This window comes from Podarcis filfolensis (assembly GCF_964270895.1).
Source record: "Podarcis filfolensis genome assembly, chromosome: Z".
NCBI lineage: Eukaryota > Metazoa > Chordata > Lepidosauria > Squamata > Lacertidae > Podarcis > Podarcis filfolensis.
The window spans coordinates 46,442,249-46,470,025 of NC_139617.1; the positions used below are offsets into that span (position 1 = coordinate 46,442,249).

The window sequence follows — 27,777 nt, forward strand, 5'->3', positions numbered from 1 at the left end:
GGGTGCACCGGCCTGCGCAATGTTTGGACATGTGTGTGACATCACATGTACACACCGGGCCCCTTCAACCTTGGGGGCAACCTGGCGCCAGTGGTTGCATGTCAGCTGCCCTTATTGATGCATGCTGCAGAAACCTTTACTTCCTGAATTTTGGCTTATCACACAGTACTTGAAAGCATCAGAGCCCTTGTTGGAAAAGAGCAAGGGTTGGCTGCTCAAGGAAATCTAGGGAAGAGGGGCACTGGGCTCAAATGTATAGGGAAGTGTCATTATGGAAGACCATGTTCTGGGTATGCAGACCACCGCAGGCTCAATCCCGTGCATCTCTCATTTAAAAGATTGCCAGAGCCATTGGAGACAGCTTCCAGTTACAGTCAACAAGACTGAGCAAGTTACAGGTAGGTAGCCGTGTTGGTCTGCCATAGTCGAAACAAAATTAAATAATTCCTTCCAGTAGCACCTTAGAGACCAACAAAGTTAGTTATTGGTATGAGCGTTCGTGTGCATGCACCCTTCTTCAGATACATTGAAACAGAAATCACCAGACCCTTATACAGTGGTACCTCGGGTTACAGATGCTTCAGGTTACAGACTTTGCTAACCCACAAATAGTACCTCAGGTTAAGAACTTTGCTTCAGGATGAGAACAGAAATCGCGCGGCAGCAGCAGGAGGCCCCATTAGCTAAAGTGGTACCTCAGGTTAAGAGCAGTTTCAAGTTAAGAACGGACCTCCAGATCTAATTAAGTTTTTAACCCGAGGTACCACTATATATAGTGAAAGGGTGGGGAGGGGTATTACTCAGAAGGGGGTGGGAATGGGTGATTGGCTGATAGGTGTGGTAAACCTGTTGATGACTGTTAACGACTGCAATTGGTCTTACAGGAAAAAGCAAGGGGTGAGATGGCTAAAAACAGCTTTATCATGTATAAGAATCCAATGTCTCTATTCAGACCAGATCTCTCCATGGTTTTAAGTTTGGTAATAAATTGCAATTCAGCAACTTGTCTTTCCAGTCTATTTCTGAAATTCTTTTGTAATACTGAGCAAGGAAGACAAATAGTCTGGCTTAATATAAAACTATTTTGCATGTTCCCATCAGCTCTAGTTAAAAACCATCCCATGGAGGCTGAACACTTTGGGCAAATGAGTTGCTGGCTTGCCAACTTCAGTCTGTGCCGAGCCAGCCCTCACTTTCTGCCTTCCAGGGGACAACGGGAGCTGTCAATTTCCCCATACTCCAGACATGCCCAAAGTCCATTTCGGGGGCCTAATCTGGGCCACCGGCCAATTGAATTCAGCCCCTGTGGCAGTATATCTCCTGGGGTAAAATCCTAAAAAAAAAGCTCAGCAACTTTGGTTGGCCCTCACACATGTTCACTTCATCAAATCTGGCCCTCTTTGAAAAAGGTTTGGGGACCCCTACTCAATCTCAAGTTGGGATGGGGGAGAAGGCAGTGACAGAGTGTTCCCCGCCAGTGCCCAGGGCGAGTGTGTGTGTGCCAGGGCACATGGGGCACACCGTGGGGGTGGGGCATGCTGCTGGAGTAACCTTTGAGGGGCATAGTCACTGGCCAGCTGGCTTTGAGGGGCATAGTCACGGTGCCCTGTGAGCCCAGAGTCGCTTTGAGCGGCACTCACAGGGCGCCATGAGCTGTTGTGTCCATCTCAGGCATCCTCCACCTGGAGGGCAGCTGTGAAGGACACAACAGCTCATGACACCCTGCACCCCCCCAAAAAAAAACTGTACCTGGGTGACAGCTTCCCCGGCCCCCATCATGCTACACCTCTGGGAGGTCAATCCAGTTCACTTTTAAAGCCAAGTCTAGTAAATTCACACTTCCCAAAACAATACGCAGCATGTGTGCTGGTGAAACCACAGCTTGGTTTCCAAAGAGTGAAAGGTCAGATAGTTGAGGGCAGGAGCAGGGCGTTTAAATTACTTACTGGGGATGATCACTATTCACTGAACAAGGCCTCACTCACTACAGTGGTACCTCAGGTTACAGACGCTTCAGGTTACATACGCTTCAGGTTACAGACTCCGCTAACCCAGAAATATTACCTCAGGTTAAGAACTTTGCTTCAGGCTGAGAACAGAAATCATGCAGCGGTGGAGTGGCGGCAGCGGGAGGCCCCATTAGCTAAAGTGGTGCTTCAGGTTAAGAACAGTTTCAGGTTAAGAACAGACCTCCAGAACGAATTAAGTACGTAACCAGAGGCCACTGTATTTGTATGTGGCCCCCCAGGAAGGTGTGTGGCCCTCGGGCTAAGAAAGGTTTCCCACTCTGGTACACGGGGACAACTGGAGTGAATGCAAATCAAGTAATCCTAAAACAGCTCATTAAGATAAGCCAGTGATCACCCCCACGTGGGTGGCTGAACTGGAGAGATTAAAATTGGGACTCTTTCCCAACCCACATATGAGGCCTTGTCCAGTGAATAGTGATCCTCCCCAGAAAGTGATTTAAACTCCCTGCTCCTGCCCTCAGCTATCTGACCTTTCACTCTTTGGAAACCAAGCTGTGGTTTCACCAGCACACATGCTGTCTGGTGAGGAAGGGAAGAAGAGGTTCTGCTCACAGGAAATACTGTAGTTTAAAGTTTTGGGGCTGGGAAAGCACCCGGGGTGCAAAAGAGAGAGAGAAGAGAAATTGCAAAGTTGCAGATTTTCCTTCACTTTCTGAAGGAGGAGGGGGAAGAATGGAGGAAGTGGAGCAAAGGGGAAACCACAGGGATTCCTTCTTGAAGTGTTTAGAAAGCTGAGGCGGTGAAAAAATCAGCCAAGTAGTGCAAGAGCAAAGATAAACTGGGAGGGGATCTGGACTGTGAAAAGTGAGAGGCACAGCTTGTTCCCATCCATTTCTATTCCCTATGAATAATAAAAAAGACCCCAACACACACACATCTACAGAATTGGGTTAAGCAACCACAGAAAATGGCAAGGGGCGGGTGGGAACTGAATCCCAAACCATTAAAAAGGAGACTGGGAATGAAACTTCCCGACGAGATGTTGTTTGCATCAACTGCAGGGGTGAGGGAATTTTCAGCCAGGGGGTGCATTCCTCGTGGGCTGCTTTCCAGGGGCCACATGTCTGTGATTGGCAGGGGCTTACATTTAACACATAGTGCAGACAATTTAAACAAATAAAAGTGCGTGAAGCAACTAACATGAACTTTACCTTTGTGAAGTAGACTGGTTCCTACACACACTCACATTTCCCTCTCTGCCCTCTTTCTGACTGCCAGATTCTGGGAATTACACAGAGAGTGCTCATGCACTCAGGTCCTGCTTCACATCAAACTCTTTAATGTAGCCTTCCCCAACCTGGTGTCTTCCAGAAGTTTTGGAGTACAACTCTCATCAGCTCAAAACCGTGGACAGAAACATTCATATTTGGGCAACGGCTCCTTCAGCTTTCGCTGAGCACAATGCTAAAGTTGGTTATGCTCAGATCTTGTGCTGCAGAGTCCTCTTGTGAGACCTTAGATCTGAACTACCTTACCATTAGGGATGCGGGTGGCACTGTGGGTTAAACCACAGAGCCTAGGACTTGCCGATCAGAAGGTCGGCGGTTTGAATCCCCGCGACGGGGTGAGCTCCTGTTGCTCAGTCCCTGCTCCTGCCAACCTAGCAGTTTGAAAGCACATCAAAGTGCAAGTAGATAAATATGTACCGCTCCGGCAGGAAGGTAAACGGCGTTTCTGTGAGCTGCTCTGGTTCTCCAAAAGCGGCTTAGTCATGCTGGCCACATGACCCGGAAGCTGTACGCCGGCTCCCTTGGCCAATAAAATGAGATGAGTGCCGCAACCCCAGAGTCGTCGCAAATGGACCTAACAGTCAGGGGTCCCTTTGCCTTTACCTTACCATTAGGACAGTAAACCAAACTTGGTCAACAGCAAATGAGTTTGCACTTGACAGAGCTTTTAACTGCATGTAATTGGGAGGTGTTTATTTAACCATTTAATAACAATGCTTCAGAAACCGCACTCAGAAAACCCAAGACTAGTTCCAAAAATTTATACTAACTTCGGGCTCACAAGAATGTGTTTTATAGATGCATAATGTTGTATGTTGTGGTGTGTACATGGGAATGCAGGGTTCCATAAAGTACCGTATTTTTCGCTCTATAGGACGCACTTTTTCCCCTTCAAAAATGAAGGGGAAATGTGTGTGCGTCCTATGGAGCGAAGACGCCATAGCCCTGCGATCCTCTCCCGGCTGGAGAGGTGACGCGCGCCTATGGCAGGAGCCTCCATAGGCGCGCGTCACCTCTCCACCCGGGAGAGCGCGCGCGGGGCTAAAGCAGCCCCCCGCGACCCTCTCCCGGCTGGAGAGGTGACGCGCGCCTATGGCAGGAGCCTCCATAGGCGCGCGTCACCTCTCCACCCGGGAGAGCGCGCGCGGGGCTAAAGCAGCCCCCCGCGACCCTCTCCCGGCTGGAGAGGTGACGCGCGCCCATGGCAGGAACCTCCATAGGCGCGCGTCACCTCTCCACCCGGGAGAGCGCGCGCGGGGCTAAAGCAGCCCCCCGCGACCCTCTCCCGGCTGGAGAGGTGACGCGCGCCCATGGCAGGAACCTCCATAGGCGCGCGTCACCTCTCCACCCGGGAGAGCGCGCGCGGGGCTAAAGCAGCCCCCCGCGACCCTCTCCCGGCTGGAGAGGTGACGCGCGCCCATGGCAGGAGCCTCCATAGGCGCGCGTCACCTCTCCACCCGGGAGAGCGCGCGCGGGGCTAAAGAAGCCATAGCCCCGCGACCCTCTCCCAGCTGGAGAAGTGACGCGTGACTATGGCAGCAGCCTCTCCGCTGCGCCTTTCCGCTGCTCCCTGACCTGCTCTTTGGGGCTGGTGGTGGGCTTCCCCCCGCCAGCCCCAAAGCGCAGGTCGAAAGGAACCTTCCAAGGTAGCCGCCTGAACGCACCTTAAACGGCACCTTGTTTTAGAGCGGGAAAACAAGAGGGGGAAAATTCTCCCACTCTCTGCGCAGCGCCTCCTGCCACTTCGCTGAAGGGGCACTGGGCAGAGAGCGGAATAATTTTTTTCCCTTGTTCTCCCCCCTCTAAAACAAGGTGCGTCCTATTGTCCGGTGCGTCCTATGGTGCGAAAAATACGGTATTTTTGTGGATCTCCTGGGAAATAAATTTTAAAACGGGGGGGGGGGGAGAGAGAAACCACACTCAGGATAAAAGCAGAGGGTTAAGCAGCAGGTATTGAGGGGACGCTCATCAAATTTGCAGATGAGGGGTAGCCAATGCTGCCAAAGACAGAATCAGAATTCAAAATGTCCTTAACAGATTGTAGAACCGGGCCCGAACCAACAAAATGAATTTCAGTGGGGATTAATTTAAGGTTCTGCACTTAGGCAGGAAGAACCAGATGCACAAAATAAGATGGGGGGGGCACCTGGCTTACTTTCGCAGTACCTGTGAAAAGGATCTGGGGGTCTTGGTGGACTACAAGCTTAACATGAGTCAACAGTGTGATGCAGCAGCAAAAAAAAGCTGACGCTGTGCGTCAATAGAAGTATAGTGTCCAGATCAAGAGAAGTAATAGTACTACAGTGGTACCTCGGGTTAAGTACTTAATTCGTCCCCGAGGTCCGTGCTTAACCTTAACCTGAAGCACCACTTTAGCTAATGGGGCCTCCCGCTGCCGCTGCACCGCTGGAGCACCATTTCTGTTCTCATCCTGAAGCAAAGCTCTTAACCTGAGGTACTATTTCTGAGTTAGCGGAGTATGTAACCTGAAGCATATGTAACCTGAAGCATATGTAACCCGAGGTACCACTGTACTACTCTATTCTGCCTTGGTCAGACCACACCTTGAATACTGTGTCCAGTTCTGGGCACCACAATTTAAGAAGGATGTTGACAAGGTGGAACATGTGCAGAGGAGGGCAACCAAGATGATCAAGGGCCTGGAAACCAAGCCATATGAGGAGCGTGTGAAGGAGCTGGGCATGTTTAACCTGTAAAAGAGGAGACTGAGAGGAGATCTTTCATCTTCAAATATCACGTGGTCACAAGGAAGATGGAGCAAGCTTGTTTTTATCTTGCTTTAGAGCAGGGGTAGTCAACCTTTTTATACCTACCACCCACTAATGCATCTTTCTTGATGGTAAAATTTCCTTACTGCCCACCAGTGCTTGATGGAAGGAGGATTCAGCTTGTGCCGTAGAACCCCCTACCGCCCACCTAGAATCCTGAAACTCCAACTAGTGGGCCATAGGGACCAGGTTGACAACCCTTGCTCTAGAGGATAGGACTGGATCCAATGGCTTCAAATTATAAGAAAGGAGATTCCGACTAAACATCAGAAAAAACTTTCTGACAATAAGAGTTGTTCCACAGTGGAATGGTCTCCTTTGGGGGGTTGTGGGCTCTCCTTCCTTGGAGGTTTTTAAGCAGAGGTTGGATGGCTGCCTGTCATGGATGCTTAAGCTGAGATTCCTGCATTGTAGGGGGTTGGACTGGATGACCCTTGGGGTCCCTTCCAACGCTACAATTCTATGATTCTATGAACCCACTGCCAGAAAGCCTTCTCTGATGAAGGCCCACGCGGATTGCCTGTTTTGCTGAGCCACGCAAGTCATTAGTACCTCCCAAACTGGCATGAATAGGCCACATCTCCTGTGTGGGAACTTTTTTTACGCCAAAGGCAGACCGCTTTGGTTAATCTTCAGACGTGAGTGGTTGGTGCCGCTCTCCTGTTTGCCGCCACCGAGCTGATCTAATCTCTTTGCTTTTGTGTGTGTGGGTCCAGCAGAGATCTCGGGCCCTGAATTAACATAAACAGATAAAGCTTTTGTCTGCGTGGCGCACTGCTCAGCCTTGAGGCTTCGCGGCCTTGTCCCGGCAGCATTTTCCTAGACAGGCAGTGCGGTGCAGGACCCAGAAAAGGGAAGGGTGACGCAGCCTGTAGAGCCCAGATAAGCGACTGTTTGTCTTCCTCTGGATGCTGCCGGCAGTGGGGTTGGCCTAGGTTGGTACACTGAGGAAATATGGGACAATAGGTGGGGTAGAGGACACAGCGTCATGGAAGCAGCCTGGGCCGTGACCTTAGAGTAAGGGACTCGCAGGAATCTGTCCCGTGCCGGCTTGGCTTCTCCTTCATCCCGCTGTGTGCATTTGTCTTCTCAGGAGTCAGGTGTCATTTGTTGTCATTTGCCCCCCACCCCACCCACTGCATTTTGTATGCATTATGCATCTCCATCAAGAGGGGTCAGGAAACTGGGATTTGACACTCTGTGAGAACACATTGAATTGTGAGTGGTGCGCCTGCATCTAAACCGTGCAGAATGGAAAAGATCTGTTTACTCCATTGTTCATTTAAAGGTAAAGCGACCCCTGACCGTTAGGTCCAGTCGTGGCCGACTCTGGGGTTGCAGCGCTCATCTCGCTTTACTGGCCGAGGGAGCTGGTGTACAGCTTCTGGGTCATGTGGCCAGCATTACTAAGCCGCTTCTGGCGAACCAGAGCAGTGCCCGGAAATGCCGTTTACCTTCCTGCCGGAGTGGTACCTATTTATCTACTTGCACTTTTGATGTGCTTTCAAACTGCTAGGTTGGCAGGAGCAGGGACCGAGCAACGGGAGCTCACCCCGTCACGGGGATTCGAACCGCCGACCTTCTGATCGGCAAGTCCTAGGCTCTGTGGTTTAACCCACAGGGCTACCCGCGTCCCAATTGTTCATTTACACCTTGTTAAATAGGCTTTATCGGTGAAATGTCTTTGCAGAGGCTGGGCAGCCAGCTGCCAGGGAGGGTGCTGTAGAATCGTGCGCTGCAAGGTCTGCACTGAGCTCTGAGCTGGGCTCACAGGTGTCAACTTGAATAAAATATGCATAATCGATCACAAGATACAGCTTGCACACACCATTTGAATGGCAATGCCCATCAACGTTGGGGGAAACACCTCAAATATTTTATTGGGGGGCCCGAGGTGACCTCGGCCCCTAGGGAGTTGGCTCCTATGGCATGGCTAGATGAACCTCCATTGCGCCAGCTAAGATTCCCACATGTTTTCCAGAGGCAGATCCGTCCCCATATTAGGGAAGGCCACAATTGTCCAGAAATGGGGACTATTGTTATTATTGTTATTATTATTATTAATTACTGATACAGTGGTACCTCTGGATGCGAACGGGATCTGTTCCTGAGCCCCATTTGCATCCAGAAGCGAACGCAACCCGCGTCTGCACGTGCACGGGTCATGATTTGCCACTTCTGCGCATGCGCGTGACGTCATTTTGACCATCTGCGCATGCACGAGTGGCAAAACCCGGAAGTAACGTGCTCCGTTACTTCTGGGTCACCACAGAATGCAACCCGAAAATACTTATCCCAAAGCTACTTCAGCCCGAGGTATGACTGACCTATTAATTACATTTCTATACCAGGGCAGTTTAGAATATAAAAGCACAAAACTGCATACATTCACGGCTGAGCATTTTTGCCATCTTGCAATTTTGCCCTCGAAATCTGGTAATGCCGCTTGCTTGCTTGCTTGCTTGCTTGCCTGGATGGAGGACAGAGAGGGGTGTGTGAGTGTGTGCAGGAACTTTTGTGACGAAGATAAAATAAGCATTCGTTCCTCCACCTGCTTTTGCCTCTTGACCCACCCAACACTGGCACATGGCCCTCAGAAGGTTTCCCAGATTGGAATGTGGCCCTCAGGTTGAGGAAAAGGTTCCCAGACCCTGGAGTAGTCTAACTGGAAGCGCTTGTGACCTGTGTGATAGCGGCCTTTGGAAAACTATTTTATTTTCCTTGTGGTGAAACATTGCACTGGGGAATAATAACAAGATGGCAGGCCCCCATTTCAAGGGTGGGACAACCCAGAACTGAACACAAGGGAGTGGGATGGAGGTTAGAATAAAAAAGAGAGAGAGATTATTTGCACAACCAAACCTCTCTTGAAAACCTCTCTCTTCATGCTTCTCTCTAGCCCGCATGCATTCTTGGATTAACGTGCCATTCTGCTAATTGCCAGATTCCAAGCTATAATCGAGAGAGTCTTCATGCCCTTCCAATGTGATCAGTTACTTGTAATTAAGATTAGTATGGGTGGGGTGGGTAACCTGTGGCCCTTCAGATGTTGTTGGCGCTCATCAACCCCTGCCAGCATAAATTTATTAAAGCATGGTATTTATTCAGGGGAAAGGCTGTAGCCCAGTGGTAGAGAATCTGCTTTGCATGCAGAAGGTTCAGTCCCTCGCATCTTCAGGTATAGATAGCAGAGACTCTGGTCTGAAAGCGTGGAGAGCCACAACCTGTCAGCATAGACCAGGGATGGGGAACCTGTGGCTGACCAGACATTGCTGGACTCCAACTCCCATCAGCCCTTACTAGCATGACCAATGATTATGGGAGTCCAGCAGACATCTGGAGGACCACTGTTTCCCTCCCCTGTTAGCAGGAGATGAGTTCTGAAGGGTTGTGCCAAATCAACTTGGGAATTAAGACACATTTGTGGATGTTAAGGCTATCAATGGCTGCTAGTCACCAATATCAAAGGTGGTGTGCCTCTGAGTCCCAGCAGATGGGCATCACAAATGTGAGAGTGCCATTGTGCTGGTGCCCTGCTGGCAGGCTTTCCAGAGGCATCTCATAGATCACTTTGAGAAAATGATGCTGAACTAGAGATGCCTTTGGTCTGATCAAACAGCCAGGCTCTTCTGCAGAAAGTGGGTTTGAGGAAAGGATTTGAAAGAAGAGAGGGAGGTGGCATCTTGACGTAAATTTCAGAGGACCACACTGGGAGCTTTATTATTTATGCATGCCCAGGACCTCCATAGGGACGCGGGTGGCGCTGTGGGTAAAACCTCAGCGCCTAGGACTTGCCGATCACATGGTCGGCGGTTCGAATCCCCGCAGCGGGGTGCGCTCCCGTTGCTCGGTCCCAGCGCCTGCCAACCTAGCAGTTTGAAAGCACCCCCGGGTGCAAGTAGATAAATAGGGACCGCTTACCAGCGGGAAGGTAAACGGCGTTTCCGTGTGCTGCGCTGGCTCGCCAGATGCAGCTTGTCACGCTGGCCATGTGACCCGGAAGTGTCTGCGGACAGCGCTGGCTCCCGGCCTATAGAGTGAGATGAGCGCACAACCCTAGAGTCTGTCAAGACTGGCCCGAACGGGCAGGGGTACCTTTACCTTTACCTAGGACCTCCATACGCACTACCCAGGCTTGTGCCCCAGAGAGGTCACTTTGGTGCTGCTAACGCAGTGGTTTGACTTCACGCCTGAAGGTGCACTCCATTGTTCCTTGAGATAGAGGAGTGCCAACATCCCACATTGCCTCTAAGGAGCTCAAGGTAGAACACATGGCCCGTCCCTTCTTCATTTCATCCTCACAGTGACCCTGTGATGTAGCGTAGGCTGACAGTTTGGTGACTGGCCCTAGGTCACCTGGTGAGCTTCATGGCTGAGTGAGGATTGAAAACCTGGTCTCCCAGTTCCTAGTGCAACATGCTAACCACCACACTGTTCTCTATGGGAAAATCAGAAGAGCCTGTTGAATTGAGCCAATGACCCATCTAGTCCAGCATCCTATTCTCACAATGGGGGGAAAGCATACGTGGCTAGTAGCCATCAGTAGCCCTCTCCTCCATGAATTTGTCTAAATCCTCTTTTAAAGCCATCTGTGTTAGGGTTGCCATATGTCTGGATTTTCCCAGACATAACCAGGATTTCAAAGGTGGAATTGACGTCTGGGGAAATTTTTATAAAGTTGGTGCTTTGTCCAAGTCAATTGAAATATGGCAACCCTGCATAGAATCATAGAATGGTAGAGATGGAAGGGGCCATAAGAGTCATCTAGTCCAACCCCCTCCAATTCAGGAATCTTTTGTCCAATGTGAGACTGGAACCCAGGAGCCTGAGATTAAGAGTCTGATGCTCTACCGACTGAGCTATGTCATCCAGCTATTCAAGTTGCTAGTTAAGCACTGAAATGTAAAGGTTCTTTTTCCAGCAGCACATTTGGCTACTGAACAGAAGCCATGACCTTCTGTTGCCATTATCTCGATAAACTCCCAGAGAACTGTTTTCTGAGGAATAACTCAAATAAGCAATTTAGGAGCTTTCCAATTTCCTCCTCTCAGCCCACCACAGTCCTCCCCCAGTCCTTCCCAGTCTGAGAATTAGTGGAATGGGGCCCTCCCTTGAGAAAGTTAACTTCCTCACTTGTTTCAATGGTTTGTCTGGGGCATCATGTGATTTCAGGCAGGGGTGAGTTGGGGCAGGAAGTCTCCCATGCTAGGTTTCATTCAGCTCATGTGACAATTGAGGGGAAGTTTCTATTTTTTATTTAAAAAAAAGAAACTTAAGCAGAAAGATACAGCCCACTACAAATCAGTGTTCTATGAGACGAGCAGAGAGATGCTGAGGTGAATTTCTCTCTGCTATTATTTGGATAGAAATAACAGATAGAAAGGCAGATGTTGCTAATTTCCCCACATTCCTTGCTTCCCCCAGGAATGAAAAGTCCTAGGGGCATGCTGCAATGTTTAGCTGACAGAACAGCATGAACTTATGGTGACTTTGTAATATTTACTTTATTACCCAATATATAAGGAGAGCATTTGGGAAATAAATAAATACTCCTTCATCAAGCAGCAAATCCACCAACAATTTTTTAGGTAAAGGGACCCCTGACCATTAGGTCCAGTCGTGGCCGACTCTGGGGTTGCGGCGCTCATCTCGCTTTTTTGGCCAAGGGAGACGGCATACAGCTTCTGGGTCATGTGGTCAACATGACTAAGCTGCTTCTGGTGAACCAGAGCAGTGCACGGAAACGCTGTTTGCCTTCCCATTGGAGCGGTACCTATTTATCTACTTGCACTTTGATGTGCTTTTGAACTGCTAGGTTGGCAGGAGCTGGGACCGAGCAACGGGAGCTCACCCTGTCGTGGGGATTCGAACTGCCAACCTGCTGATCAGCAAGTCCTAGGCTCTGTGGTTTCACCCACAGCGCCACCTGCGTCCCTAACAATTGTTTAAGAGCATTATAAAGCATTGGTCTTCAGGTGAGCTCAGTATTTACAACAGGGGTAGCTAATGTGCTTCTCTGCAAATGTTGTCAGACTCTACCACCCATTGTCACTCACTATTGGCCATTTGGAGAAAACTAACTGGCAGCAGCTCTCCATGGTTGCAGGCTGGGGTCTCTCCCAACCCTACCTGGAGATAGATACTTAGGGCTGAACCTGGAGCCTTCTGCATGCAAGGTAGATGCGCTATCACTGGGACACAATCCTTCCCCCAGAAGAGCATTCTGGTTGTGGAAGGGGAATTTTTGACTTTCACATGACAAACTCATTTTGTATGGATGAAAATGCACTTAGTTGTTACAACTCCTTACTTTGCACATGCTCGGAAGAAATGTTCCCTTTATTGCTTCCCTGTGCTATTCCAGTGCTATATTTGGACCTTAAATGCCTAGGGTGAGCATGATTATCAACATTCCTTCCACTGATGGAAATACAAGCGACTGACTGTAAGATGTAGTCTTCATTTGAAGGATGGTGACTAAACCACTTCATTGAGAGCAAAGTGTAACACACATATGAAGCCCATTAGAAATTCTTCAAACTTCCCCCAGGTCTAGTCTCTTGTGTTCTCCAGCTGGCTGTAAAACATGGACTGGAAGTTCTCTAGACCATGGCAAACTGGAACACAACGAACATGGACTGGATTATCCTGACATTACACTAATGAGGTTTCAGTTTCTTATTTTCTCTGGTTTAGATTCAGGTCTCTGCATTTCTACACCAACAAAATAAATCCTCATAAATATGTCAGCATTCTTGTGTTAATTTCTCTTGATAAACACATCTTAGCAAGCTATTTCCCTTTTTATAAGGCAATTTCTTTATGTCATCTTCACACATATATGCATTATTATATCCTCTTTCCCCTAATATACATATGTTGTACAGGGTTGGAGAACTGCAAAATTTGCAGAAGTGAATTTTGAGAGGGAGCACTTTACATTCATGTAATGGTTCATGTAAAATGAAATAGGTGATTTCTCATTAAAATGCTAGCTGAATCAGTTTTCTTTCTGATCCCTTTATTACATTGACCCTGGTTCTTTTTTCTTCCCTTCCTAGGCCCAGTGGATGACCCAGGCTGCACCCTTCAACCAGTCAGGAATGACCAACAGGTCAAAATGCTCTACACAACTAGCAGGGTTACGAGCGGTTGCGTGGGCCGTGGGCCCAGAGACACCAACATGGAAGTCCACATTCTTAACCTGAAGTACAGCATCTCACAGGTGAGCAGCTCATACAGCATACAAATGCCCCCTTCTTTCTTGGGAGAGTTCCTGCTTCTAGAGATGTGGAATTATGTGGCACCTGTAGTAGTGCCAATTCTGCTTATTAAAGTGGTCAAGTGGGCACATGTGGGGTAAGGCGATCTCTCAGATAAGCTGGTTCCAATGTACTAATGTAGCACTAATATGTACTAATAGTAGCACTTTGAACTTGACCTGGTAGCAAATTGGCAATCAGTGCAGACCTTTGAGCACAGCTGTTATATGCTGACAAGGCGTCACGCCCGTCAGCAACTGTGCTGCAACATTCTGCACTAACTGCAGCTTCCAGATCGAGTGTGAGGGAAGCCACATAGAGCACAGTGCAGAAATCCACTACGGTGGCAATTTTTATGTAAGCTGCCTCAGTAAGCTTCAAATGAATTAATAATAATTATAATTATAATTTTATTTATACTCCGTCCATCTGGCTGGGTTTCCCCAACCACTGTTAGTTTTATTAGTCTACATCCAAATCTCTCAACCTCTTGAAAACTGATTATAGCAGTGAGGTCAGGTGAGGGAGGGGGACGTGCTCTTTTCCCCATCTTCAATGTTACTGTCACCACAACCCTGTGAGTTACGGATTACCACAATCAAAATTGTTTGTTTGCGTGCTACTTTTCTGTGGCAAGCCATGCTTGAAACCGGTCACAGCATCAGAATTCTTTATTTTTCTTTGTTTCATTCTATTTACATTCTTCCTACAAAATATCTTGAAGCAATTTAAGAACAAAAGCATAAGTGTTAAAAACAATTACCGGTAACAACAATTTTGTATACAAAACAATTTAAACATTTTAATGTATAAAAGCAATTGTATTCTGTCTATCTGTCTATCCAACCTCTAGATTTATTGCTGGTGTAATTAATTGACTAAAAAGTCATACAGTTTGATTGAAACCCTATCCCAGTTTACGTGGGAATAAGCTCAGCGGGATTTACTTCATGTAGACATGTATAAGATTGAACTGTTTTCTGTAATCAAGCTCCCCCAGAACAGCCACTTCAGCCCCAGTCCCTTCCCCCCCCCAAAAAAGGACAAAAGAGTATGCAGTTTTGCATAAAATGTGCCTATGTTGTATATATGCATGGATGCACATTTAGAAAGCATTTATATCATTTATAGAAATAAATGCATCTCACTCTGGTAGGGAAGTCTGGGTTGACCTGCTCTGTTTGCTAAAAAAAAAAAAAGAGCTCATTGTGGGTGGGGAATTTCAAGGTTCTTAAACTTTACACTGGATATATTTATTCGCTGTTTACATGTATATTGCACCCTACTTCCAAGGTGGCATGTGTGGTTATTCCACTTGCCCGTTGATCCTCACAATGACCCGGTTTAGGGAGGTTAGGTTGAAAAAAAGTGACTTGCCCAAGATTACCCTCTGCCTCCTGGGTTCCTTCTGATCTCCTACTCCATCTCCAGTTAATGGTCTGCGCTGGTGGTTAAAATGAAATTTACAGATTTTTCAGAGAGCCGGAATCTTGTAAATTTCTCTTTGCAGCTGCTCAGGCCTTTAGCAATTGCCAGACAGGCAGCTTCTGGGGAGGAAAGGGAAGTATTGTGAGTGTGTGTGAGCCCTTCACACCAACAGGCCACAGCTGCTTCAGAAAACACAACAGATGCAGTCACGGATTTCCCAAGCCAACCCTGGCAGTTCCCCTTTTAAATCTGGAATGAACAGATCCAGAAACAGGCAGGATTCCGTTTGACTTCAAAACCGTCAACTGAAAAGCAACCTGTGTGGTGGCAGAACACACTAGGCGCGGGGGGGGGGGGGGAGGGGCACAAAGATGGACAAGTGCCTCTCTGAACATTTACTGACTCACTTGTTTACAGTATTTATACCCCATCCTGCAGCAGCTGACAAAATCTGGTTCTAATGAAACTGCAAAAAAGGCATGGCAAATAAGGAAAAAAGAGAATGGTTGGGAAGAGTGAAATGCAAGCTTGAGCACAAGTTATTTAGGTTACAGTTCTTAGAGTTGCAGCCTATGTCAGTGGTGGTTCTGGCTCTCTTGCCCTTGATAAATAGCAGCTTTCTCCCCCCCCCAACCCCCCCAACAAATTTAGGAGCAGAGCTGATGACAATTGCTCAGGCCAGGAGACAAGATCAGCTCCTGCCTCACACCGTACATTTAAAGCACTGGGATGCCACTTTAAACCAGGGGGCGGGAACCACAAGAGGCCCTTGTGGGTTGTTTAACCGGCCCATGGACCCCCGCCGCCCACTCAGGGACCTCTGCTGCCTGCTCAGTCAGCTCTCCTGCAGCCAATGGTAAGCTGCGCACGCCTCCTCCGCGCTGGAAATAGCATTTGCGCATGCATGCACACATGCACTCCAGCCCACCACGGGACCGTGAACTGACCCAAGTCACAAAAACTTTGCTGACCCCTGCTTTAAACTGTGCTGGCTTCCCCCAAAGAACTCTGGGAGCTGTAGTTCATTAAGGTGCTGAGAGTGGTTAGTAGGACCCCCTATTCCTCTCACAGGACTGCAGTTCCCAAAGCTCCTTGTGAAGAGGCATCAGTTGTTAATTTACTCTGGAAATGTCGCGGTGTGATGAGGATGGGGGGGTGTCCTCCAAAAACACCTCAAATCCCTTAAATTACAGCTCTCAGAATTCTTAGGAGGTGGGAACCACGGCTGTTTAAAGTGTTGTCATAGCACCTTAAATGCATGGTGTGAATGAGTCTTGAGTCCTGATGGTAGTTAAAATCCTCTCAGGAGGGGTCTTTCCCTCCTCCCTCAAAATATTGTGCATGATGTGGAGAAAGTGAATAGAGAAACATTCCCCCTCCCCCCCCCCGCTCAGAATACTAGAACTTGAATGAAGCTGAATGTTGGAAGATTCAGCACAGAAAACAAAGAAGAAAAATTCTCACTGTGCATAGTGAAATTTGGGGATTCACTCCCACAAGAAATAGAGGTGGCCTCCAATTTGGATGACTTTAAAAGATGGTTGGACATCAATTACTGCTAGGGAAATAGATGTTAATAGAGGAAATTGCTTGCAAAAATGGTATGTCAGGAAGAGTTATATATAACAACATGCATATCGGGAGAAAGCCACACTAAAGTGCTCACATTTTTATGAGGACTTTTTGTTTCAGTTTAATATTCATTCATTCATTCATTCATTTATATTCTACCTTTCCTCTAAGGAGCACAAGGTGGCAGACATAATTCTGCCCCCCCCCCCATTTTATCCTCACAACAACTTTGTGAGGTAGGATAGCCTGAACATGAGTGACCGACCGAAGGACACTCAGCGAGCTTTGTGATCAAGAGATGATTTGAATCCTGGTCTCCTGGGTCTTAGTCGAGCACCCTAACCACTACAGCACACCGTCTCTCTTGTGGGATGCTAAGTGTGATTCATTAACACCCCCAAGCCTCTGAACAAGAGGTTGAGGGGCTATTATAGTGCTAGGGTGGCAACTAAACTTTGTACAAGACGGCTACAATATTTGTAGTCGGCATCAGAGATTTCAGTACCACTTGTGGAAAGTGAAGGGCTGGGCCTCTGAGCTCCCTCACTGCATTTCACACAGAAACAAACACAAATCTGCTTCGATACAGGCAAGGGCACACAGGATTGTTGGTTTCCTCTTCAAACTTTGTGTTTGAAGCCTGGGTGTGATGCTTACCCCCTATATTAACTGCAGTGAAACAGGTTGGTGAGAACCCGAGGTCCTCTGTGCTTTTCCTGCAAATGCTTTCTCTACGTTGCATGAGGTGCATACAAAGTTTAGCACATGTGCTGGTTTGCTTGCTGTTTCATGGATGGCAGCACTTTTCTTTTAACTTGCAGCCATTTAAGAGACAGAAAAGTCTCCCATGTTAAAATTTCTCTGTGCCGTCCATGCACGAGGGAGAACTGCATGGGCTGCTTTGGATTTCCTGGAAATTTCCACTGCATTCATTTACAGTGCTGAAGAGGCAGCACCCATGTTGGCACTGACCTGTGATAGGGCCTTCTTGGTGGCTGCTCCCTGTTTGTGGAACCCTTTCCCCGTGAGGTGTGTCTGGCCCCGCTTGTGTTACTATTCTGGAGGAAGGCATGGAAGGTCACTTCTGAAAGGGGCTTGAGGCAAATACATGCACCCATTTTCATCCAGTGTGGCGTAGTGGTTAAGAGTGTCAGACTAGAGACCAAGGTTCAAATCCCCCCTCGGTCACGAAGTTCGCTGGGTGACCTTGGGCCAGCCATTGTTTTTCTCAGCCTAAACTACCCCTACAGGGTTGATTGTGGGCATTAAATGAGGAGGGGGAGAAGAACCACATGTGCCGCTCATTTTACGCTCCTAGGAAAAAAACGTGGGACGCAAATGCAACAATAAATGAATGCAATATCATATTTCCCTGCATTCTCTTCCCTCGGCCATTAAACAGGCCACCGGCCTCTGGCGACATGGACGGACAGGCCCGGAAGTGGCTGAGGCCTAGATGCGGAGGAAATGATATTCACCCTATCCTGCCAGTAAATAGGATGGGAGCAAAAATCCCCCTCCTGTGTTTACAAAGGGGTTGGTGGGAGGGTGGTTGCGTAGCAGCCGGCCCCTGATGTCACAACTGTGGCATCCAGACAACTGGCTCCCAGCCCCGACCGAGCGTCAGGGGAGGGTAGGCCGGGGCGGGCGGTCAGGCTCCAGCCCGAAAAGAATTACTGGAAGCCGGTTTCTATAAGCAGATCCCAGTGCTCGAGCAGGCAGGAGAAAGCCTGCCGCCATTCTGGGGGGGAGAGAAAACAATGGCTTCTGAAAAAGGGCAGGGGGCTAAAAATAGATGCGGGCCTCTGCCAAGGCAGGACGGCGGAGACTCAAGGGGTCCTGTGGCCGCCCCCACAGAGCCGTGTTTATTCATTAGCTCATGCCACTGCTATGGAGCTGAATGTGTTGAGAGAGAGAGAGCACTTGGGTCTCTCTCTGGTCGTGTTTTTTGTTTTGATTTTTGCTGTGCTCCTGCCAACTGCATGCCTCCTACAAATTTCGGAGAGAACTGCTTTGGTAGCAGTGGGCCAGGCAGATCAGTTCAAGGCTACATGTGCCACTGAGGTCACTGGCCTCCAGGTCTGACCTGAAGTCTCCAGGTTTGCCTGGACCTGTCCAGGTTTGGGGAAGGCTGAATCTCCAGGTGTGTGAGAGTGATGGTGAAGAGGAGGAGGAAGAGACGAAGACGACTGGCAGGATCTGGCTACGTATTATAGCATAGGCAATCTTGTAGGATTGGAGTGTCTGCCCTCCTTCACTCCCCTCTCCCAATTAACCTCCACCTCTAGGGCCCCACCCCACCATATCAACTGGGGCTGCCCCCATGTCTCAGGTCTGGGCCCTGAAATTGCAGAGTCTAGGATGCTCCTGACCTGGCAACCCTATGTGCTGGGAGAGAGAGGGGGGTCTCTTCTGGAGTTAGGACAGTAATGACCAGAAATAGAGAAGCAATGCCTCTCAAAGCTATTTATTGATTTCATTTGCATTCCTCCTTTTGTATGTTCATCCTTACTGTGAGATAGGCTAAGATGAGAAACTGAGTGGGGAGTTGAATCCTGGTCTCCCAAAGGTCCTAGTCCAACATTCTAGCCATTACACCACATTGGCTCTCCCTGCCATCACACTCTGCCTCTTTCTCCCAGTCCAATATCTCTTGGAGGTTCTCGCCACTCCAAACCTACCCCACATCTTGACATTTTATCTTACAAATTTATACCCCACACTTTCATAACTATACAGGGAGGCAGAGCACAACAACATATAAAAGGATAAAATCAATCAATGATCCTTGAAAACATAATTGAAACATCAGAAAATATTGATGGATAAAAAGAAGAAGAAAATCATGTTGTACAAGCTTGTCTAATAAAAGAAGTTTTCAAGAAACGTCTGGCAGAAGGGAGGGATCCTGCCGAGCCTTTGCTGGTTCCACAGGGCAGGGCCTGCAACACTAAAGACTACCGCTTGGGCAGGAATCTCTTCACCTGTCCTGAAACACTTGACTGATGATCCCCCTTTCCATTTCTCTGCCAGATGCCCTTGACTCAGTTCAGCGTCAATGTGTCAGCAGCAAAAGGAGGCCGGAAGGTGGTTTTTGTGGTGAACTCCAACAAGCACGCCGTTCTGAATGTAAATTCAGGGGATCACCGCCTTGCCTTCGTCACGGTGAGTACCTGGGCTGAGCCACATCCTGCAGACCTTGTATAATGTACATCAGGGTGGGGAGCCATTTTCAAGCATGAAAGGAGGGGGTGAAGCAAGGCCTGTGAGTGGGGTGGCCTGGGGAGAGACCTGGAGGTCAGGCAGAGAGACCTGAAGTGTTTTGGGGCCTAATGTACAAGAAGTGTGGTGATAGGCTGGAACGGAAAGAGTGAGAGGTGATGCTCTTCCATTGCTTTGCCCTTTCAATCTTTCCCTCCTTCTTGACTGGGACTTGGCAGTCAGCAGCTTGACCCACCTGGAATAACTGGGTACATGGCTTCATGTGCTGTGAGAGGCTCCAGAGGAGTCTGTGACCTTCTGTCTTCTTCTCCACAGCTGCAGGGGGGGCAGTTACATTTCAGGTGCTTTAAGTGTACATCAGAAACCTTTAAGTGTGGGTGTAACAAGTACTTTTTCAAAAATGCATATTACACAAGTTTTGCTCTCACCAGGGAGACATAGACCCTCCTGGCCCTGCTTTACTCTCCAGGTAGCTGGGAGTGGTGGGAGCCATAGACCAAAACATCTCGAGGGTACCAGGGTGGCAAAGGCTGGAAAAAAGCAAAATTAATGGGATTGTGCACCTGGTTCTGTCAAGTGAAGCTTTGCCAATGTGCAGGAGCACACGTGTGTACTGGGGAAAACACAGTACAAACGGAATCGCAATATAATGTGTGGTCATGTCAACACTACTCTTTTTGATGGGGGCAGTGTTTCCTCAACAGACAAATGAGCATCCAGGGCAGCCCTTTCCAACTCAGTCACCTCCAGATGTTTTAGACTACAATCCCGTTGGTTGTAGTCCAAAATATCTGGAAGCCACCAGGTTGGAAAAGTCTGGAATAGGAAGGAGAAGCAAATGGACTGGGGGAGTCAAAAGCTGTGGCAAACTTCATATTCCAGTTCCAAGTTTAGAAATTATCCTTGTCAAAAGTAGAGTTCAAGGGGAATGGGAAGCAGGACACGGGAACTGAATGGTGTCATCCAGTGAAGCTAGATATTGGGAAATTCGAGACATATGAAAGGAGGCATGTCTTCATGGGGCACGTAGTCAGGCTATGGAATTTGCTCTTACACAATGTGACAATGGCCACCAACTTGGTGAGAAGAATCCACTGAGGTTAAGGCCACCAATGGCTACTAGTCATGATGAACATAAGAACGTAAGGCTAACGTGCTGGATCAGGTCAGTGACCCATCTAGTCCAGCTTCCTGTTCTCTCAGCAACTAGCCAGATGCCCCCTGGTCTCCAACAATTGATATTCAGAAGCATTTCTGCCTACAACTGGAAGCATAGTCATCATGGCTCATATCTTGCTCGTGGGATTCTCACTGCGGCATCAGGTTAGCCAACTGAGAGGAGAAGATGCTGAACCAGACAAGTTTTTGTTCTGATCCAGCAGGGCTCTCCATTTGTTCTTAACCAGAGGAGCAATAAAGAAAAGCACTTTGACCACAACTCCCACTATCCCTGCTTATGGGATATGCTGGCCAGGGATTATGGGAGTTGGGAATCCAAGAATATCTGTCGGACCACTGGTTCCCCATTGATGAGCTAGAGCACGATGCTTGCTCCTGAGTATATCAGTCCATAGGGTCACAGGACTATTGACTGACAGATTGCTTGATTGTATTTCTACCCCACCATTCACAACAGCCTCAACCTAGCTCACCCAAAGGAGTGGGTGAAGGAACCTCCTATCAAGGTACCATAAAATATAAACACATACGCACTCATATACCAGGCAAGCAAGAGTCATTATTGGTTTACAATTGCACAGGCTGCTCAGGTATTCTGGGAGAGGGGTGTGGAAGCAAGCATAGAAGCAGGAAGGGACTGCAATGTAAGTGGCACTGAATCAGGATGGCTGCTCAACACTGGTTGCAAAAAGTGTTCCCCATTGCACAGCATGTGCCAGCCTGCTCCTGCCATTGGGATGCAGAGTAGTGCATGCAGGCATCTCAAAAAACCCATGCAGGTTTACATAGCGCTATCCTGGATGTGCCGTTAACCCCATTACCACAGGCACCAAACACCTAGATGCATGGGCCTCATGCTGGTACCAGGCAGTTAGATTACTGGAACAGACCAAGGATCAGTCTCAGCACACAGAAGCATAAGAAGAGCCCTGCTGGATCAGACCAGAGGCCCATCTAGTGGAGTATTCCGTTCCTATAGTGGCCAGCCACGTCCCTGTGGGAAGTCCCAAGGAGGACATAAGCACAACAGCTACATCTTAGCTCCTGCATCAGACACTGTGTACCAGATGCTGGCATGGCTGAGTGAATGTTACCCTTGATTACCTTATCCTCCATGGATTTGTCTAATCCTATTTTTAGAGCCGTCCAAGTTGGTGGCCATAAAGACACCTTGGGGGAGTGAATAAATGTCAAGAGCTTATCTGTCCGCCGCCACTGTGTGAAAAAGGACTACCTTGCACATGTCCTGGATATCCTACACTTTCGCATTATTGGAAGACCTTGAAGGATTCCAGTACTGTATTTAGGAGAGAGGGAGAGAAACCCCTCCCTCTCCCTCTCCACTCCATGCCAAATTTTGTGCCCCTTTGTCATGTCGCAACCCATGACTTTGCAAGGCCCCCGCAGGTCCACTTCCTCTGCCCATGGACTCTCTGCCGGGAGGCTCTGTGACGCAGATAACCTGGGGAAAATCTCCCATTTCCTCTGGCTGTTTGGCATAGGGTCAGGGATGGTGCTTGGCTCCAGCCAGCTCAGCCGAGCCTGTGAGCTTTGTTAGCAAAATAAAACCCTTTTCCTATTTGTGTCTAATAATAAAAAAGGGCTGACAATGGAGGCGGGATGGGGGAGGGCAGTGGCGCGAGAGGCACAATCAGATGCAGTGCGGCACCATTAGTTCAAGCTGGAGGGCAGACCGCCCCCCTCCCCCCCCCCGACTGCCTTCTTGGACGTTCCATTCCGTGCCCTGTATGGGGTCAGGAGGGGAATGGAGGTGTGCACGGCAGCTCTTAGTCACCCTTTCTCTCTCCATCCCCTGCATTGTTGGCTGGCAAAAGGGAATCTTTAGTCTGTGACAAATTGGGTGGGGGGATGAGCCACCATCCCCTGGAAAATCCCAAGGACATGCCAAACTAGCTTCCTGTTGAGCCACCTCTTCCAAAATACTGGTTTTTGAAAAGTCTGAAAGATTGAGAAGAGTTGCGTTGGTTTTTCTTTTTAAGAAAAGAAGGGAAACCCACTTTTTGGAGTCTTAGTAAGTAAGGGTAGACAATCTGGTTACAGGTAGGTAGCCGTGTTGGTCTGCCGTAGTCAAAACAAAATTAAAAAATTCCTTCCAGTAGCACCTTGTAGACCAACTAAGTTTGTTACTGGTATGAGCTTTCGTGTGCATGCACACTTCTTCAGATACCAATAACAAACTTAGTTGGTCTCTAAGGTGCTACTGGAAGGAATTTTTTTATATTGTTTCGATCAGTTTCTCAGTTTTCCTATTTTAAATCCAGTAATCCCCATCCCACATTCTGCAGTAATTGGCAGTAATTGGCAACTGGGGGGGGGGGGACCCTGTGAAAATGCACCAGCGTTTTAGTGCGTCCTGGTGTGAGAAGGACGCAACAGCTGATGACACCCTGGCAGTCCTGGGGGCTGGCTGGGCACTGTGAGGAATGCACCCCACAAAAAAATCTGCTCAGGGTGACAGCCCCCCAGCCTCCCCCGCCCCCGTGCTACACCTCTGAGTATGATTTGTACTAATATCGACCAAGGGAGGGCAAAGTCAGCCATGCAAACCCCATCCCATGTTTTCATCATTCTTAACAAACGGGATTTAAAAGTAAAATAAAATGGAAATTCCCAAATATGTTGCTCTTTCTAATGTTGGTTGTGCAGCTATCCCTTCAAAGAATTCCTTTTGAGCCTGGCCAACCTCACAGGATTGATTGTTTGACGCCTGACTCTTTTCAGCTTTCAAGGCAGACAACAATAGGTTATAAAATTCCTTTGATCGTGGGGGGAGATTAGCTGTCAGCTTCTGCCTGACCTCTCTGACTTGTTCTTTCCTCTCTGTGCTGAGAAGGTGACTGGGGGGTCACAGAGAGCCTTTGTGTCATTCCTTTTCCGTAACCTACATGGGGATAGAAAGTGTAAAAATAAATTCTGAAAATTGTAGCTGACAGAAGTAATTGCACAGTTATTGGTGTGCCAAAAATCGTTTCCTGTTTCCTTTTTGGATGCCCATAAACAGCTTAGAACCGCAATTCCTCAAAGACCACCTCTCCCGATTTGAGCCAACCCAGACCCAGTGATTATCACCTGAGGCCTTCCTTCGTGTGCCTCCCCCACAAGGCATGCAGAGGGTGGCAATACGAGAACAGGCCTTTTCTGTGGTGGCCCCCCATTGTGGGATGCTCTTCCCAGGGAGCTTCGCCTGGTGCATCCATTGCATATCTTTAGGTGCTAGGCAAAAGATTTCCTCTTCTCACAGGCCTGTGGGACTTTGGGGTTATTATTTTATGTATTTTTGTGTTTTCATATTTTAAACTGCCCTGTGATCCCCAGATGAAGGGCTGTATAGAAATTTAATAAATAAAAATAAATAAAATAAATGTTACAGGCATCATCATGGAGCAGTGACCAAACACCCACTGTAATGGCATTACAGCCTCCAGTCTTTCACTGATAAAAAAGCAGGGATGTCCCTGAGCTAAGAAGGCATGTTGGAAGATTCAGGACAGATAAAAGAAAGGACTATGGAACTCCCTCCCACCAGAAGCATTGATGGCCACCAAACCAGATGGCTTCAAAAGAGGATTAGTCAAGTTCATGCACGTAAAGGCTGTCAGTGGCTACTAGCCACAATGGCTATCCTCTGCCTCCACAGTTGGCGGTAGCAATGCTTCTGTATCCCATTTGGTTTAGACCCTGCTTTTGGGTTTCCCACAGGCATCTGGTTGACCACAGTAAGAACAGAATGCTGGACTACATGGACTACTGGCCTGATCCAGCAGGCTCTTCTCGTGCTCTTATGTGCCCCCCACCACTCCCATGTCCGAGGAGGTTGTCCAAAAGGGAATGTAGCACTCAGGTTGAAAACGGTTGCCCTACTCTGCTGTATTTAAATATTACACCTCCACACAGAGACAATTGGTGTTTCCGGAAGTGAAGAATATTTAAACAGGGCTCATGTGCAATGCACGTGGGTTCAGAGTGCACAATCACTTGCAAAATGTGTGCGGTTAAATTATTAAATTTGCTACCCTTATTTGAGCTTGATGTCCTCACATGGAGATCCAATGATGTCGAAGTAGGTGCTGCAGGTGAGATTGGGAGGAAGGCACCCATAGGTTTTCACTCCTGTTCCTCCCTGTGTAAGTGGAACAGTTAGGGATGGGGGAGGAATTTTGTTTGGTTTGCATTTTAATACAAACTAACAAATTGATAGTTCACAAAACAGTGTGCAAACCAACATGTACCTACCCGTCAAAACTCCCCCTTTGCAAATTTTGTGATGCAACTTTCCAACCAAAAAATGAGTACAAACATGAATTTATTAATGGGAAGTGTGCACAAAAATACATTTAATCATGAAAATAACATTTAAAATGCATTATATTAGGGGGTATAGCTTGCAAAAATGAAGACTGGAAAAAAGGAGAAACTGAGAAGAAACCAGAAATGACTGATTTGTCCACTGCTCTGAGTGACTGGACAATATATCACCTGATCCAGCTCCCTGTCTCCTGGCCACCTGGAACTCCCCTTTAATAATAGAAAAGTGAGGCCAAAGTTACAAGACCCAGTGCTGTCCAAGGACTATCTCTCAATGTTGTGCTTGAATCCAGACATGAAATACATGGAGGATTTATAGAGTGCAACTCTCATTGCCAAGAGGAAACACTAGGGCCCCTTTTTCAGCCAGAACTTCGTGGAACTCAGTTCTAGCATCTCTCAGGTCTCCATTGCTATTATAAGAAAATGAGGGAGGTGTTCATGGTGAGCTCCAGCATCTCTTTTCTATAAAAATAGCACGGGGAACACTCTGATTTTATTCTGCTGTACATTTCTTTTCCAGGATGTGCATAAACCCAGGGTCTTGGGGTTCAACAAAGAAATCAACAAAACCGATTTGCCTTCCTCCAATGCAGAGATCCTAAATTGGGCCAAAACTTATTATGGGGGTGTCAGCACCTTTGTAGAATTGGAAGACCCTCAGAAGATTAACTTTCAAGTCAACAGAGGTCAGTTCTGTTAAGATGGTGTTTCTTAAGTCAAAGTGTAGCAGGAGTCCTCCCTATAGAGCACCCTTCCCCAACCTGTGGTCCTCCGCATGTTGTTGGACTACAACTCCCATCAATTGCTGGCTGAGGCCAATGAGAGTTATAGTTCAAAACATCTGGAAGACACCAGGTTGGTGAGGAATGCTGTAGAGCCACAATGCCTTGCTAAGGGGACCTTACCCCACCTGATCCAAATCATTTGCATGCAGTTATTAATGACGGGTGGCACTGTGGGTTAAACCACAGAGCCTAGGACTTGCCGATCAGAAGGTCAGCAGTTCGAATCCCCGCAACGGGGTGAGCTCCCATTTCTCTGTCCCAGCTCTTGCCAACCTAGCAGTTCGAAAGCATGTCAAAGTGCAAGTAGATAAATAGGTACCACTCTGGCGGGAAGGTAAACGGCATTTCTGTGCGCTGCTCTGGTTTCGCCAGAAGCGGCTTAGTCATGCTGGCCACATGACCCGGAAAAACTGTTTGCGGACAAACACTGGCTCCCTCGGCCTATAGAGCGAGATGAGCGCCGCAACCCCAGAGTTGTCCACGACTGGACCTAATGGTCAGGGGTCCCTTTACCTTTACCTTTTACTAATGAATTAAATTGAGTTCAATTGATGTATTAATTGATTAGATCTGCATGAATTTGGATTTGACTAAAAACACTGAATGAATGAAAAATGGGCCATATATGGGTGGCTTTACGTCCACTTTGCAAATCACAATCTATCAGAAGACAGCCCTGTATTTGAAGGGCTCTTCTCTTTGAAGCACTGGCCAAGGGAAAACAGGAGTGGTCCTGAAGTTGCCTCTCCAGAGTGAACACCTGAACAGAAAAGTGAGTAGGCGCACTAGTCACCTGATTAGTCTTTTCCACCAGAGTGAGATGTATTATGCTTCTTCTTATAGTCATTTTTCTAAAATTCGATCAGTGCATTTAAATCAGCACATCCAAATTTTATGCAGACCCGTATCCTCTTTTTCTTAGTGAATGATTTCCTCTTTTTTGATGATACATAAACAGTCAAATCATTGGATGTGTTTTTCTCTTATTGAGCGTCAGCCATCTCCTGCTCTTTCTGCCTGAGCAAGTTTCCCACAGTTGTTCTTTTGTGTCCTTCAGAGCCCAGCTCCTCTGAGGAATGTGTACCTGAGAGCTATTTTGATGCTGAGCCGTACCTAGAGGCTGAGTTTGACTCTGACAATACCAAGAGCTGTCTGGATTCCACTGTACACCCTGGAAGAGAAGCCCACATCATGTGGCTCCAGCAGAGTCCTCCAGACTCTGGGTAATTTGGTTGCATGGATCTAACTTCTGACTTGCGAGTAAATTATGCAAATAATAATGTTCACATTTCCACCAGTTTTGTCCTGCAATATTCTTGTGTGGCCTATGACATTTTTGGCAATGATCAGGCTGCAAAAATGGGTAAGAAAGAAGGCTTGAGTTGATAGTACAGGTCCACAATGTATAGCCATTTAAGAGACTTACCACAATAAACATTTGTGCTTCCTGGCGCTCCCCAAAAAGAAAGAAACTGTAAAGAGGAAAGATTGGTGTTAATATATATTGGCAAGGAGGCACAGACTTGAAAAATTGGAGGGAACATTCACCTTTGGTGGACGTGCCCAAGGATTAAGGCTTTCTGGGAAATGATCTATAATGAAATGAAAAAGGTATTTAAATATACCTTCCTGAAGAAACCAGAGGCCTTTCTTCTCGGCATTGTCGGCCAATTGGTGCCAAAGAAGGACAGAACTTTTTTTATGTACGCTACAACAGCAGCAAGAATACTCATTGCAAAGTATTGGAAGACACAAGATCTACCCACTTTGGAAGAATGGCAGACGAAGGTGATGGACTATATGGGATTGGCAGAAATGACTGGCAGAATCCGAGACCAGGGAGAAGAGTGGGTGGAAGAAGATTGGAAGAAATTCAAAGACTATCTACAGAAATATTGTAAAATTAATGAATGTTAGAATGATGTTGGATAGAAATTAAGTGGTTTCCAGCT

General features: G+C 47.7%; 1 protein-coding gene across 2 annotated transcripts in view; it reads left to right on the plus strand.

Moving 5' to 3' along the window:
* Positions 1-27,777, plus strand: part of ENG (endoglin) — a 52,949-nt gene that overhangs the window by 3,890 nt on the left and 21,282 nt on the right. For both annotated transcript variants that reach the window (XM_083597309.1, XM_083597310.1), the window contains exons 2-5: positions 13,110-13,273; positions 19,344-19,475; positions 25,561-25,726; positions 26,883-27,048. In XM_083597309.1, the coding sequence (XP_083453435.1) occupies positions 13,110-13,273; positions 19,344-19,475; positions 25,561-25,726; positions 26,883-27,048 (628 nt within the window). The remainder of the gene's footprint in view (positions 1-13,109; positions 13,274-19,343; positions 19,476-25,560; positions 25,727-26,882; positions 27,049-27,777) is intronic.